The sequence below is a fragment of the Callithrix jacchus genome, chromosome 14 (assembly GCF_049354715.1).
Source record: "Callithrix jacchus isolate 240 chromosome 14, calJac240_pri, whole genome shotgun sequence".
Taxonomy (NCBI): Eukaryota; Metazoa; Chordata; class Mammalia; order Primates; family Cebidae; genus Callithrix; species Callithrix jacchus.
In genome coordinates, this window is record NC_133515.1 from 7,086,604 (window position 1) to 7,102,408 (window position 15,805).

Genomic DNA, 15,805 nt, shown 5'->3' on the forward strand with positions numbered 1-15,805 from the left:
TTTATGGGGCAGATGATGAATGCTACAGTGTTATAAAATCTTTTGTCCTTCTTCCACTTCTGACTGACAGCGTTACTTAAAAACCTCATCTTCTAAAAAAAACCCCCAAAATAGTAGATAACAGCCCTCTGTGGTGGTGGAGGTGGTGGGGGTGTGATCTATTTTTAAGTGTGTGTGGGTATCTATTTATACAAAACTTAATTCTGTACCACTGTAAAAGTAACTGGTTTTTAAGAAAAAAGGTGCCAGACAACTACTGTTATTTTTACTGATTCATACATCCTAAATTAAGTCAGATGATCTCTATTAAGAAACCTTTTTTAAGGCTTCTGAATAAAATGAGTAACAGCCAACTTAATTTCAGTGATTCTTTTTGTTTGTTTGTTGGAGACAGTCTTACTTTGTCACCCAGGCTGGAGTGCAATGGAGCAATCTCTACTGCAACCTCTGCCTCCAGGCTCAAGTGATTCTCTTGCCTCAGCCTCCTGATTAGCTGGGATTACAGGTGTGTACCACCATGCTTGGTTAATTTTTTATTTTTAACAGAGGTGGGGTTTCACCACGTTGGTGAGGCTGGTCTGGAACTCCAGACCTCAGGTGATCTGCTCTCCTCAGCCTCCCAAAGTGCTGGGATTACAGGTGTGAGCCACCATGCCTGGCCTGAAGTTTTCTTTTTAAAAAGGAAAAACAGAAAAGTAGTTCAGATGCCAGGCTTTATTTATTTATTTATTCATTTATCGACAGGGTCTTGCTCTGTTGCCCAGGCTAGAGTGCAGTGGTACAATCATGGCTCTCTGCAGTCTCTAACTCATGGGCTCAAGCAGTCTCTAACTCCTGGGCTTAAACAGTCTCTAACTCCTGGGCTCAAGCAATCCTCCTGCCTCAGCTTCCCTAGTAATTGGGACTACAGGTGTGTGCCACCAAACATGGCTAATTTAAAAGAAAAAAACTTTTTAAGTTGACGTCTTGCCACATTGTCCAGGCTGGTCTTGAACTCCTGGGCTCAAGCAATCCTCCCACCTTGACCTTCCAAAGTGATGGGATTATAGGTATGAGCTACCACTCCTGGCCTATTTTTATAATATATTTCCCCCCATTTTTTAATAACAACTTTTTTCTTAGTATTCTGAGATGTTGCATTCTTATTTTTGCTTTTCACAATGTTACACCTGACTCAAGCCTGGCCTATTTTTATTCCTGTAATACACAGTACATACTCCTGTCTGGGGAGGAGAGAGGCAGAGCTTAGGAGAGGGCTAGGGACATGACCAGCAGTAAAGCAGTGTTTTCTCTGTGCTGACAGGTCTGGGGCTGGCGCGTGCGGTGTGGTGTTCACGGCCCTTGGTCCTGAGTTGAGCAAGTATTTGAGCAGATTTTTAGAGAGAATATGATTAGTTTATCTACTTAATGTCTTTTGCTTATTTTAGATTATTACATTTATATAAACACTTATGTTGATAAACAAAGAGAAAAACAAAAAGATCAGTGGATACTCAGAGTCCTAGAGCAAGGATGCCCTGGGCCCTTCCTGGTTCTGCAGAAATCTTTAGTGCCTGAGATCTGATTCCCATTGCTTAGCAACTCTGACATAGAATAGAGTCTTCTGGAGGTCTGCAGGCTCATTTCTATGTTGCCACAGGTGGAAAACATGGTTAGATCAGATTTCTGTTGCTGCAGCCCCACAGTATTTCCTAGGAAGTGATTTTTTTGTAGGTCAACTCTTGGGAGTATGGATGGATGGGGCTGAGCCACTCCTCTGGCTCTGTCACCTCTTATAAAGCTTCCAAAAGAAAGTGATGATATATGCCTTATTAATAATATATCTTATTAAAAGATGTGCACATGTCCTTCAGATATGTGGGATCATATATTAATATACTAAAAGGTGACAGAAATTTCAGGAATCACTAAAGCTAGGACTGGCTGTGATTCTGAGTGATAGTGTCTGACATTTACTAACAGAACAGAGTGGAGTCAGAAAATGGCTCTATTCAGAAAGCCATCCTCTTTCTGTTATTAAAAAAAGTCTTCATTAATGGATTGATTAATAAATTCTGACTCTTAATACTTTCATCCTTGAGTTCAGAAAAACAACAGATCAGTGAGTTTAAAGAGATTAGATAAAGGAGATTAGAAGACAGGTTGCACATAGATCTCTCCAGTTACAAAAGACAATTTCAAGCACATGGCTTGAATTGTGTTCTGGTAATGATTCATCTTTTAACTACACATTGAGAGAACACAAGTTATTGCTATAACTGCTCCTTGACTGGGCAGTTCAGGACTGACTACTCTAAGTTTTTTGGTTTACCAGAGAACTAAAAATCTTGCAAAAGTAGTGACACTCAAGTGATGTCTTTGACTAATTTTTCAAATGCAAATTTGCTAATGGTCAACTTGTAAAAAAAATCAGAATACAACATAAATCAGTGGAACAGGGATGGGGGATTAGGATTAATGTGTTCTATCTGCTTAAAAAATACTAAGCTCAGGGATCAGGGCTAATAAACAGGGTCAATTTGGTGAACGTCACCTATGGAATGGTATATCTAAGATAATTCTTAGAAGCACTGGTTTTAAAATTTATGATCATAGGAATTATTTCATGTCTGTTTACCTCACAAGATTTCTGCAAATGTTAAAACTCGGATTTTCATCATTTGGACTTATTAGCCTCATTTACTTTAAAATATCTGATCACTCACCTAAATCTGAAAAAGACCTAGAAGAAGAATCTCTAGCCAGTAGCCCAGTGGTATTCCTGTCCTAGGGTGCCAGGATATTGCTGCCTCAGGCGGATTTCTCTCAAGAGAGATCCAAGTATGTGAACCTCCTCTTCAGAAGACGTGGTCTCCTTTTCTCTCTCCCCCTCAAATTATCGGCCACCTCACACCACTCTGCTTGACGTTCCTTCTACCTAGGCCAGACTGCTCTCAATAAACTGTGGGGCTGGGTCACTTGAACTAACAATTTCCACAGGAGAGTAAATTTTAGGTACAAGTATTTAATTACTAATCATCACCACATACTATATTATTTCATAAATTCAGGGACAAGGTTAAATTTTACTGCAGTAATCACTAATTTCTTACTAGCTTTTGGGTTCTACAGAACAGGACTGGCTCTGCCAGAAGCTGTATAATCTAGGGACAGAGTCTAGGTTAGTGGTGTTTTTGCAGAGCTCAAGTGTGATTCCCAGGATCAGAGTAAGAACAGACCTTCCACAAATCTAAGGCCCACACTTAAGATGAAAGGCAAGCATGTCTTCCTTTTAAATTTATACCTAATTTCTTCAACTTCCTCAATCACCTCCCACTGATCACTACCCACAAGGTGGCTCCCACGCTGATGACAGTTCTTTAAGATGAACCAGGAAAGGCATTACCGATTCACCAACACAAAAATTAACTTATCAGGCTGATGCTAAGCCAAAGTTTAATGAAAATGTAAAGTAACTTCAGTTAGTAACCCAATAGTTCAACTTACTCATCTCCCTGGGGAAACACCTGCATAAGCCCTCCCCGTGGGGGCCACCTGAATCCCATCCCATGGGAATGAACTGGAGTTATTTAATGGTAGAATTGTCTGATTGGTGACACCTGCCCTGAAGCATTCTTAAGGTAAGAATAAACTTTGCCAAGTTTTATGGCACAGAATTCTAGATCCCAACTGGGTTAATGATTCAACAGACTTGGAGTTCTTTTGAAGGAAAGTTGTGCTTGTACCTGTGGTTCAATCATCAAGGTTATCTTTATGCAGAAGTAAAATGGATTTCAGCCTGGGACTGAATCACCAATGGAAATTTTCCTTCTAAATTTTCACAACAGATTGTGAGCTCTGCCCACAGCATGTCTGACCTGAGAAGTATATGGCTGTACCCAAGTCAACAACAGTGCACAACAGGTGTCAAAAATCCCAAGAGGAATATGATGCAGCACCTGGATTTTCCTACAAATCCCCTTAAAAGCCAACCATCCAACAAAATCACAACACACCTGGCTTTCGCCAGCAACTTCTTTATATACCTTATTTCTCTGTACATTTATTTCTCTCACCTGGGTTTCACATCTGTTGGGATTTCTTTCTTAATATTTAAAAGTTTTCTGCTTTTTTGCTTCACTTGGGACATTTCACTTTCATGTTTTTCAGGCATGGCTTGTTTTCCCTTTTGCTTTTCTGTATCCTGTAAAAAATGGACACTTAATTGCTAAAAAGAATTAATAAAATCACTGAAATTAGTTCCATTTTAAGATAAAGACACAAAATCAAAGATGTAATGAACATACACATCATGTATGTAAAAACAACAAACTCCTTCTTCAAATCTATCTTCACTGTTGTTCTCTCAATTTTTTGGCCTTCTTTAATTTGTCTTGGCTGGGTGCAGTGGCTCATGCCTGTAATCCCAGCACTTTGGGAGGCCAAGGCAGGCAGATTGCCTGAGTTCAGGAATTCAAGACCAGTTTGGGGAACATGTTAAAACCCTGTCTCTACTAAAAATATAAAAAATTAGCTGAGTGTGGTGGCAAATGTCTGCAATCCCAGCTACTCGGGAGGCTGAGGCATGAGAATTGCCTGAACCTGGAAGGCGGAGGTTGCAGTGAGCCAAGATCGTGCCACTGCACTCCAGCCTGGGTGACAGAGTGGGATTCTGTCTCAAAAATAAAAATAAAAGTAAAAAACAAAAAATAAATAAAATTTGTCTTGACTATGTTTTGGTGATTTGGAGTTATAAAGAATGTTATTTTAATTTACGCTCATATTCTTACTGGGGGTGGTGGTGGCAGTGGCAGGAACAGATTGGTAGCTTCTTTTCAGGCACTGGGGAGTAAAACACTGTATTTCCTTCTAAGAAAAGTTCATTAGAGACTTCAGTGTAAAGTCAAACACTCTAGTCATGCACCCCATCCTGAGCACAACTCTCAGGACAATAGAGCAGAGCCAGCAGCACGCAGGGGCCGTATCTGCCCCCCTGCGACTGCGACAGCGTTCCGGCTAGTTCGATTCTAAGCTAACAGCTGCTTCATCAATGCGAGGGGCTAATCATCTACTTCATCCACACACATTTATGGGTCACCCGCTTTGTGCCAGGCCATGGGGTTACCAACAGTGCCCAGTTTCTCCCTCTAAGGATGGTGAAGTCTAGCAGGAGGGAGACACATGACAGAGGCCAAGATAGGCCTCTGCTGCAGAAATGTTATTGGTCATTCCAGCAGCACAGAAGGGCTGTCCTGCTCACTTGAATGTGGAATCTGGACTAAGTGGTCACACCCAAGATGCATCTTAAAGCTGTGCTACCCACCCAGCCAAGCCAGGCCCAGGAAAGTATAGAACTTTCTGTGTATTTCTGTGGCAATTTGACATCGTTGCGGCATCAAAGTGTGAGATCAGTGGATCTGTCTCCTGATCAGGGTACATATCCACTCATGTATTGTGTATGTGTGTGTCTGGAGGGGTGTTTTTTTTTTTTTTTTTGAGACAAGGTCTCATTCGGTCACCCCTGGGCTCAAGTGATCCTCTCGCCTCAGCCTCTTGAATAGCTGGGATTATATGCATGCTACCTCGCCCAGCTAATTCTTGTATTTTTTGTAGAAACAGGGTTTCATCATGTTGCCCAGGCTGCACTCAGATATTGCTGAACTCACTTGGGGAGCTGCATGTGGAGTGGGCTGTGTACTAAATACAACCTGGTTCTCTGCCCCAGACAATGTGTGAAATACCATGTTCAAGGAAGCACTGGCAGGACAGACATGGAAGGACATACTCAGCGAAGAGGGACAGTGATGACTGCGAGGAGAGCTATAAGCATTGGTGAATCAGGGTCTACCCAAGAGCTTTACAATTTATGATTATTAAGACAGCTGGGATTTTAATAGGTCACACCAGGTGAATCTATTTAACTGTCAAGAGTAAATAACCAGAGTTAGGGCTAAAACATCTCCCCGGCTCACATATCGTTTGAAACTATTTTGAGTTACTCATGAAGTCTTTCTTGAATACTTGACCCACCAGGTACTTTGTAAACCATGAGTTTTTTGAAGACAAGGACGTGGCCTTTTTGTCCACTGTTGTTGCCTAGGCACCTAGCACATGGCCTGGCACATGGGTGCTCAATTCCTATGTGCTGACTGAATGAGTAGAACGGAATTGGAAAAGACATGCAAGAGAAAATGACCTATCCAAGTTATGATTTAGTTGGGAAGAAAATACACATAAGTGACAAACTGAGATCAGTTGCAGAGAAATAAAAGCACATGGCCTCTATGCAGATTGCTGACCAGGAGGAATGACAACTCGTTGGAGGGGATGGCGTAGTAATCAGACAAGGAGGTCTCATGAAGAATGTGCGTTCTGAGCTGGAAGGAGTTGGGACACACAAAAGGGAATGAACAATAGGGAGCTAAGAATGACACCAGTGGATGAGCACAGAACATTGGCTGCTGGGGGCTGCTGGAGAGGGGGCTGCAAGGGGGTGAGCAGGAAGAGGCCAGCAGGTGGGAAGAGAAGTGGGAGAAAATTGTGCAGAAAGCCTGTGCTGAAAATGCCTTCCAAATGCTGAAGCACAGGGTTCAAACTGCTGGAATTTCACTCAAACATTAGCAGAAGGCTTTCTGCTTCTCTGAAGTAACTGGTTAAAGTGCTATAAAGTACAGAGCTCCAGCACTAGTTAGGAGTTGGGTGACGGGTAGACAGAGCACCATGGCAAACAGTGAGGAAATGCAAAAGGGAAAACGGCTGAGTTGAAAGTAAGTTACATGTAAATTTCATTTTAAACATTAATGCATGTGAATGACACAGCTGGAAATCTGTAACAAATGATTCCGTGGTCACTAGACTAAAACTGAAAAAGAAATTCTGTCCTACAACATTTAAGGCTATATTAGGATGAGTTTAGATTTGAAATCTATTTACCTAAAAATAAAAATGCCAGAGTGGAATTATTACCCTTTCTTGCACACTCCATGCTATTCACAGTAGTAATCTAACCCCTTCACTAAGGCCCACTGGACCAGACACTCTGCACTGTTCTTCCTGCTATGGTAACATCCCTGGGAGCTGAGGTCTCCAGCAGGCGAGGCAGCTTCTTGATGTGCTGATGTGTCCTGGGCTGGGCTGGGCTCCCTGTCCCAGGGGACCACTAATGCATGGGGTCTTTCCTGGGGCCACACTCCCTCCAGGGCAGTCACCACTCTACTGCTTGGGAGTAAGTTGCCACCAAAACCCTGCTTCCAGCAGGTGCCAGGAACAACATGACAGGAAAAATACAACCTAATTCTTTCGATCCTTAAAATCTGAAAGAAGTTTCATGAGGTAGAAGAGTTACTATTCCAGATAGTCCCTAGTTTCAAGCAGTGTTTCCAATTTCTAACCGTTTTACCTTACTAACATGTTTTAATCTGTTCTTCCCCGGAGGATATTCATCCCCAGAGCTGTGACTGCTGTCTGTAGGGGAAGGACTCTGGAGGCATGCCTGGTACATTAACCCCTCCTCAGAAGTTGCTCATGTTAAATTTAAACATTAATTTTGTACTTAAACCAGAATCTACGAGATGAAATGTCTTGTGCGCTGCAGGAGACCTCTCTTTCTCCCTCGTATTTTGTTTTGTGAGATCAGCCCATACCTCCTTGAGGAGTGGTTCTGTGTCGGGGTTGGAGGTCTCTGTGGTGGTGGAGGAGCTGTCATCATCAGCCAAAGAGTCCTTTAACTCGTCTTCCTGCAGCTTTCCCTTTCCCTTCTTCTCCTTTTCCTCTTGCTTCTTAGGTGGTTTCACCTTACGCTGAAGAGGTTTTCCTTTCCCTGAGGATAAAATTTAAAGTAAAAGAACTCTTGATTTTTAAATAACTAGCTTAGAAAACAAAGCAATTACAACTTTTTTTTTTTTGAAGAGGCTGGACTCTTTTCTGATTAAAAAAGGTTTATTTCTTCTCTAATCAAAGCTTTCCAAATCACATTTGACTTTGTGATGAGAATAATTTTAAAAATCAACTGTACTGAGATACAACTTATGTATAATACAACACACCCATTTTAAGGGTACAGTTCAGTGAGTTGACAAATCTGTATGTCTGTCTCAGAATGTTCTTATATTCTTCAAAGGGTGATGGAGCTTTGAAAAGTTACAGAAGTGAAAACCAGAGATTCTCTGGGAGATGGAAGCCTGATGGTGACATAAACAATGAGCCGCCCACGTGCTTCTCCTGAGGGGTGCCAAGAGTCCCAGCAGTGTAGCCATAATGGCTGGGTCCAAACCCTGGCAGCTTTCTACAAACTAGCTGCCTGATGGTGGCCTTTCATCTGTATGATGGAGAGACAAGACCATACAGGGCTGTACTGAGGAATTACATAACCCATGCAAACAGTGACTGGCACATGAGTACTATGTAATGTTGCATATATGTGGACAGAGAGTAAAATGGAGATACAGAAAGCCGATTACTTAAAAAAAATCTGGATGCTATCAAGATAAATAAGAACCAACTGGAACATATTTCCCTGCAGTGTTCTGTGTGCTGAAAACAGTAGCGAACAACATAACCCCTGCCCTCATGGAGCTTACAATTCAGCAGGACTAGACAGAGGCAGAGAAAGACCTGGACTCTAGCCCCTCAGACTGTGCCTGCAAAATCACCTGGTGGGCAGGCAAGTGCAAGCTGCAGAAGCCACACATGCCACATTTTAACCCAGTCTGTATGTGTTACAATTTCTTTATTTTATTTTATTTTTTAAATTGCATTTTAGGTTTTGGGGTACATGTGAAGAACATGCAAGGTTGTTGCATAGGTACACACATGGCAGTGTGATTTGCTGCCTTCCTCCCCATCACCTATATGTGGCATTTCCCCCCATGCTCTCTCTCCCCAACTCCCCACCCCCTGTTGTCCCTCTCCTATTTCCCCCCTACAGATCCCAGTGTGCGATGCTCCCCTCCTGTGTCCATGTGTTCTCATTGTTCAACATCCACCTATGAGTGAGAACATGTGGTGTTTGATTTTCTGTTCTTGTGTCAGTTTGCTGAGAATGATGGTTTCCAGGTTCATCCATGTCCCTACAAAGACACGAACTCAACGTTTTTGATGTTTGATGGCTGCATAGTATTCCATGGTGCATATGTGCCACATTTTTCCTGTCTAGTCTATCGTCGATGGGCATTTGGGTTGGTTCCAGGTCTTTGCTATTGTAAACAGTGCTGCAATGAACATTCGTCTTCATGTGTCCTTATAGTAGAACGATTTATAAACCTTTGGATGGGATTACTGGGTCAAATAGAATTTCTATGTCTAGGTCCTTGAGGAATCGCCACACTGTCTTCCACAGTGGTTGAACTAATTTACACGCCCACCAACAGTGTAAAAGTGTCCCTATTTCTCCACATCCTCTCCAGCATCTGTTGTCTCCAGATTTTTCAATGATCGCCATTCTAACTGGCATGAGGTGGTATCTCAATGCAGTTTTGATTTGCATTTCTCTAATGATGTGTCATAATTTCTAATACATCTTTCAATAATGGTTACTTAATACAACTTAATTAAAACTCCAATGTTTTATGCTTTATCCCAGAGAATGCCACCACTAATGGGTGCCAGAGAGTCAAACCTCAGTGTTTAAAACAGGCTGGCAAACTATGGCCCATGGGTCAAATCTGGCCTGCAGCCTTTTTTGTATGGCTTGGGAGCTAAGCATGATTTTACATTTTTGAAGTGGTTGAAAAAAAGACACAAAGAATAGGCAACAGAGATAGTTTGTGGCCCATAAAGCCTCAAACATTTACTACCTGGCCCTTTATAGAAAACGTTTGCTGAGCCTGAGCTAGAAAAAGAATAAGTAAATCTGAGTGGTTTCCAGGAATACAATTTCATCATTTATTGCACATTGATTTGAAGAAGTGTTAAATTTGAAACCGTAACTGAAATAGTAACTCTCAAAATTGAAGAGGCATCTCCTGTCAAGCACAGGACTGATAAGTTGGTTTAATTATAATCATGCCACTGTTTCCAGCCTGGACAAAAGAGCAAGATCCTACCTCAAACCAAACCAGACCAGACAAGACCAGACCAAACCAAACCAAACCAAACCAGGCCCCTGACTTACATCGAAGAGCCAGACCTTCTCCCCACCACTGTAGATGGGAAGAGGAGTGTCCTGCTTTGCTCCAAGAACTCTGGGGTTTCGTACATTCTGAGAGTTCAAAAGCCCATGGTGAGAATACCTCAAAATTTCCCATACAACCAAGATCATCAGTTCCTCATATAATAAACTTCTCATATGCAATTATATAATTTTATCATGCTTAGGTTCACTCGGTGAGGGACAGTAAATCTGTATAAAATAATCTATATTTACAATAACCTGAAACTTCCATAATAAATACAAAATGGCTGGAAATGAATTTTCTTTTCTTTTTTCTTTTTTTTTTTTTGAGATGGTGTCTTGCTCTGTAGTCCAGGCTGGAGTGCAGTGGTATGATCTTGGCTCACTGCAACCTCTGTCTCCTGGTCCCGGTTCAAGCAATTCTCCTACCTCAGCCTCCCAAGTAGCTGGGATTACAGGCACAAGCCACCATGTCTAGCTAATTTTTGTATATTTTAGTAGAGATGGGGTTTTGACATGTTGGCCAGTCTGTAGTCTTGAACTCCTGACCTCGTGATCCACCCGCCTCAGCCTCCCAAAGTGCTGAGATTACAGGTGTGAGCCACTGTGCCTGGCCTGAATTTTCAAAAACTAAACTCGAAATGTGAAGCTAATGAATAGACAAATAAAGGATACAAAAATACCTAACAGTCCAATAGTTACACTGAAAACTGGAGTAACAAAAGGTTAATTCTTAAATGTAAATGCATCTAACAAAAGTACTACAAACTACGTAAAGCAGAAACATCTATAAGAGAAATCCACAATTACATTTGGAGATATCAACAACCTTCTCTCAACAGTAGAACAACTAGACAGAAAATCAGAAAGGAAATGAAGGAACTTAACACCACTATCAACCAACATACTCTAATGGATATTTATAAACTAGTCCACACAAAACAGGAGAACATACATTCTTTTCAAGTGCCCATGGATCATATGCCAAGACAGACCACAACCTGGGCCATAAAACAAACCTCAACACATTTTAAAGAAGTGAAATAATCTGGAGTGCATTCTCCAACTACAGTGGTTTCAAAGTAGAAAGCAATAGCAGAAAGATAGGAAACTCTCCAATCTTGGAAGACTGAAAAGTAAGCAATACACTTCTAAATTATTCATGCTGAAAGTCTTGAAAGAAAAAAAAATGGAATGGAATGAATTTGAAAGTTCCATATATCAAAATTTGTGGGACATCAATAAAGCAGGCCTAAGAAGAAAATTTATAGCACTAAAAGCATACATGAAAAGGGGGGAAAGTCTTGTATTAACAATTTAAGCTCCTACCTCACGTACCTAAAAAAAGAGCAGAAAAATAAACCTAAGTAAGCAGGAGGAAGATAATAAAGGTAAGAACAGAAGGCACTGTGACTGAAACAGAGAAGCAATGAAGAAAAATCAGTGAAACACAGAGCTATTCTTTGAACAGATCAATAAAACTGACAAACCTAGCAAGACTGACAAAAATCCCCCAAACAAATAAACAAAAATAACTTAAAAAAAAACAAGACACAAATTACCAATACCAGAAATGGAATAGGATATTCCTATAGACTCTATGGACATCACATGATGGTAAGGGAATATTACAAAAAACTCTTCACATAAATGTGATAACTTACATGAAATGATGGACCACTTGATTGAAAAACACTATTACCACAACTTACCAAATACAAAACAGATGATGTGAGCAGCCCTGTAACTATCAGGAAAGTAAGTTAAAAATTAACATCTTCCTCCCACTTTAAGTCAAAGTGAACTCCAAACTAAGCTTTACACTTCATATAAAAATGAACTCAAAATGAATCGTGGACTACAGAATAATAAAAAGACACACTACAGACAAGTAAAAAATATTTGCAAACCACATATCTGTACTAGTATCTAGAATATGTAAATGACTCTCAAAATCAACATAAAAAACCCCCAAACAATCTAATTTTAAAAATGGGCAAAAGACATGAAGAAGATATTTTACCAAGGAAAACATACAGATTGCAAATAAGCACATGAAAACGTATTCAACATCATTATCCATTAGAAAATAACTGCAAATAAAAACCACAAAGAGGCATCACTACACACTTTACAGAATGGCTGCAACTGAAAAAATGAAGATGCTGGTAAGGATATGGAGAACTAGATCACTCCTACATTGCTGGTGGAAATGCAATATAGTACAGTCATTAAAGAAAACATTTTGGCAGTTTCTTTAAAAAATGAAATATGCAACTATCATAAGACCCAACAAATTCATTCCTGGGCACATATCCCAGAGAAATGAAGTTCTATGTTCATACAAAAATGTGTACACAGACATTTTGGCATCTTTATACATAATAGCCCTATATTAGAAATAATCCAAATGTTCTTCAATGAGCAAACAACTAAAAAAAACTATGGTATGATGGACTATTACTCAGCAATAAAAAGGAACAAACTGGTGAATCTCCAGAGAATTAAACTGACTCAGAAAAATCCAAAGGGTACATTCCTTTTGGGGAAAGTTCTCCTTAGTCTGGCAACCATTAATCTCCTTCATTTCTACAATTTTGTCATTTCAAGAATGTTACATAAATGGAATCACAAATAGTTGCCAGACTAAGGAGCAGGCTGAAGAAGCAGGGAAGTGGATGTGGCCAGAAAACGGCCCATGAGGATTCCTGTGCACTTGGAAATGTTCTGTGTCTTGGCTGTCATCAGCATCACTATCCTGGGTGTAATATTGTACAGTGGTTTTGCAATATGTTGCCATTGAGGGAAACTGGGTGAAAGGTATATGGGATCTCTGAATTTATTATTTGCATGAGAATCTACAATTATCTCAAAATAAAAAGCTAAAAAACAGTAAGTGGCCACATACAGTTTGGCTAATGTTTGTAATCCCAGCACTTTGAGAGGCTAAAGTAGGGGACTGCTTGAGCCCAGTATGGGGAACAGAGGGAGACCCTGTCTCTCCCCAACAAAAAAAATTAGGCATGGTGGTACATGCCTGTGATTCCAGCTACTTGGAAGGCTGAGGTAGAAGAATCCCTTAAGTCTGGGAGGCTGCACTGAGCTGAGAACACACCACTGCACTCCTGCCTGGGTGGCAGAATAAGACTCTGTCTCAAAAAAAAAAAAAAACAAAAAAAAAACAAAACTCCCCAAAACCAAAAACCAGAACTCTTTATTGACAAAAACATTTGTCTCTGACTGTAGGGTACCTTGGGGTTAACCTCAGTTTGTGTAAGAACACTAAGGCTGCTAAATATTTATAGTAGAGAACCACCCACTAGCTATACTTACCCATGGTCACTATAAATGCTGTGCATGTGGGGGAGGCTGAATGTTCATCTGAGAGGCACAATGTAAGTGAGGAGTTCTCATTCAATGTGAAGATGTTGGATTTGACAGGGGGCCGATAGAAAGCATCTACGTGAAGAACACTGCCATAGTCTCTAACAGAGACACTATGTCCATTCTACTATTTGATGTCCTCAGATTCAGGAAGGAATTTAATGTCTGCAAACTGTTTTTTTCAGATGAACTCCTATGCCCCATTTTCCTTCAGGAGAACTACATGACATTTTTCCTCAACCATAACTGCCAGAAAATTTGCAGTTATTTAACACTTAATGGCAACAGCTAACTTTATTCTAGGTTTCTGCTGCTAGTACCATAACTGAAAAACAGATGAAACACCAAAAACCATTTCTGACTTTTATTCATTGTTTTGTATGTGCTTTGATAATTTAAACTACCTCTAATCTGTTTTAAATGTAGGCACAGTACGAATTATCAATGTAAAAAGCATGTCCTAGCCATTTACTTAGTGTTTATCTTTACTAAATGCCGTATAATGAATTTGTCTGAGCTAGTTGCTCTGAAATGAATTGCTAGTCTGAGCTAGTTAGTTGGCTCTCTCCCACTTTAAATCATTTTATTTAATTTCCACCCAAAAGAATTACTTCAGGGAAGTTTCAATCACTAGCAAATGGGTTCTCTGAACATGTGTGGTCCCATGTCAGGCCCTGTCATATCTGACAGCACCGGAGAGAGGCATCTCTGGAACACCTCTAGAGAATCACCAACTGTGACCTCCAGAAAGAATCTCCCTAGGCTTCAGGGGTGCTGGCATCACACTTACAGACTTCCTCTTACCCTCGACCTCCCACACCTTATACAGGTAGACAATCTCTTATTTGGAACTCTGAAATCCAAAAAACTCCCAAAGCTTTTTATTTCCGAACTCATTTAGAAACAAAACTTAGTATGACTATGCATTTTTGATGGCTGATCTGATGTTCACCTACTTTTACAATCTAATGCATTGTGTGGTGTATGTACTGCACACCTTTACAAAATTCTGAATTCCCAAACACATGAGGCACCCATTGTGGTATAAGGTCTGTGGACCTCACCTCTAGCTCACTCTGGCATCCTATTTCCAAGGCTGCACCTATGAACCTGGTATTGCCCAGAACTGCTTTTCCTCTGAAACCTTACTCTTGCACCTCCTTTTTAGATCTTAGTCTCTGAACATTCCTTGCTCCCTCCATCCCTGAAATTCAACCTGTCAGATTTCCCATCCCTGACTCATCCATGTTCTCCATCTGTGAGGTTCCTTCTGGCTTAAGGTCCTCTCCCATGCTGCTAGTTCCGCACTGTCCAGCACAATACCTGACTGCTCTCCTGCCAGCACTCCTGTAACATCCTCACTCCTTGTCTTTTTGTTGTCCCTGCCCCACAGAACTCCAGCACTGTCCTACTCCTCCACTTATCCAGTTTTCACTCTTCACTGCTGGGTTGCAGGGTACAACTGAGAAAGTGACACAAACCTGAGGCAGTGCCTTGGTAGCCCTCGGCGGGGCCTCCAACATTGCTGAAGGGGACAGCGTGCAAACCCAAGTTTCCTGCCCCTGCTGACTCCCCGTCTACATTTTCAGCGATGTGGAATTTGACTACTACAAACTTCGTCTACTTTGTTTCTACCCTACCACTTCCCCCATCAGTCTTAGATGACAACTTAGCTCAAATAAAAACTTCCCCTAAACACACATGCGGCCTCAAGTCAGCTCCTCAAGTTTAAGTGAAAGCTCGTATCCTGCTTCTCCATCTTTCCCAACTCGCCCACATCTGCACACCTGTGAGTGTCCACCCTTTTATTATCTACCAAACTGGGTCTTGGCCCATTCCACCTCCTGGGCACTTGGTTTCACCAATCATCTCCTCATTTTCTTCCCCCTCTCCTTTTTTTTTGAGGAGGCAGCACAGTGTACGAGTTAGAATCACACAAACTGGGGCTTGCTCCTGTTCTGCCCAGTGTTGCCTTACTGGAAAACTGTAGCAAGCAGTGCCAATCACCAGGGCACACAAGACATCATGATCACATCTGGAACCTTGGCAAATGTGGATCAGCACCGCCATCTCAGGTCTATGGGCCTTCTGACCTTGGCCCAGAGATACTTTCAAGCACCATGTTCTCATGTGTTACTCATTTTTCATCAAAAATACTGCCTTCTTTGTTGTACCTCTATATATTAAAAAAAAAAAAACTCACCATACAATACATACATACTTTATTCTTGTTAAAAATTAAACAGAGAAAATACAGGTTAAAGAGTAAAGGCCCCCAATACACTCACTAGTTAATGGCCACTACCAACAGTCTAATGTGAAAGTTACTAG

General features: G+C 41.0%; 1 protein-coding gene across 6 annotated transcripts in view; it reads right to left on the reverse strand.

The window, feature by feature from the left end:
- TMEM131 (transmembrane protein 131) overlaps positions 1-15,805 on the reverse strand; it is a 247,039-nt gene that overhangs the window by 11,514 nt on the left and 219,720 nt on the right. For all 6 annotated transcript variants that reach the window (XR_013526314.1, XM_017964076.4, XM_008980096.5 and 3 more), the window contains 2 exons: positions 7,623-7,798; positions 4,056-4,183 (listed from right to left, as the gene is read on the reverse strand). Coding sequence is in view for 5 of the 6 variants with exons in the window: in XM_017964076.4 (XP_017819565.2) it covers positions 4,056-4,183; positions 7,623-7,798 (304 nt within the window). In the remaining variant the exon portion in view is untranslated. The remainder of the gene's footprint in view (positions 1-4,055; positions 4,184-7,622; positions 7,799-15,805) is intronic.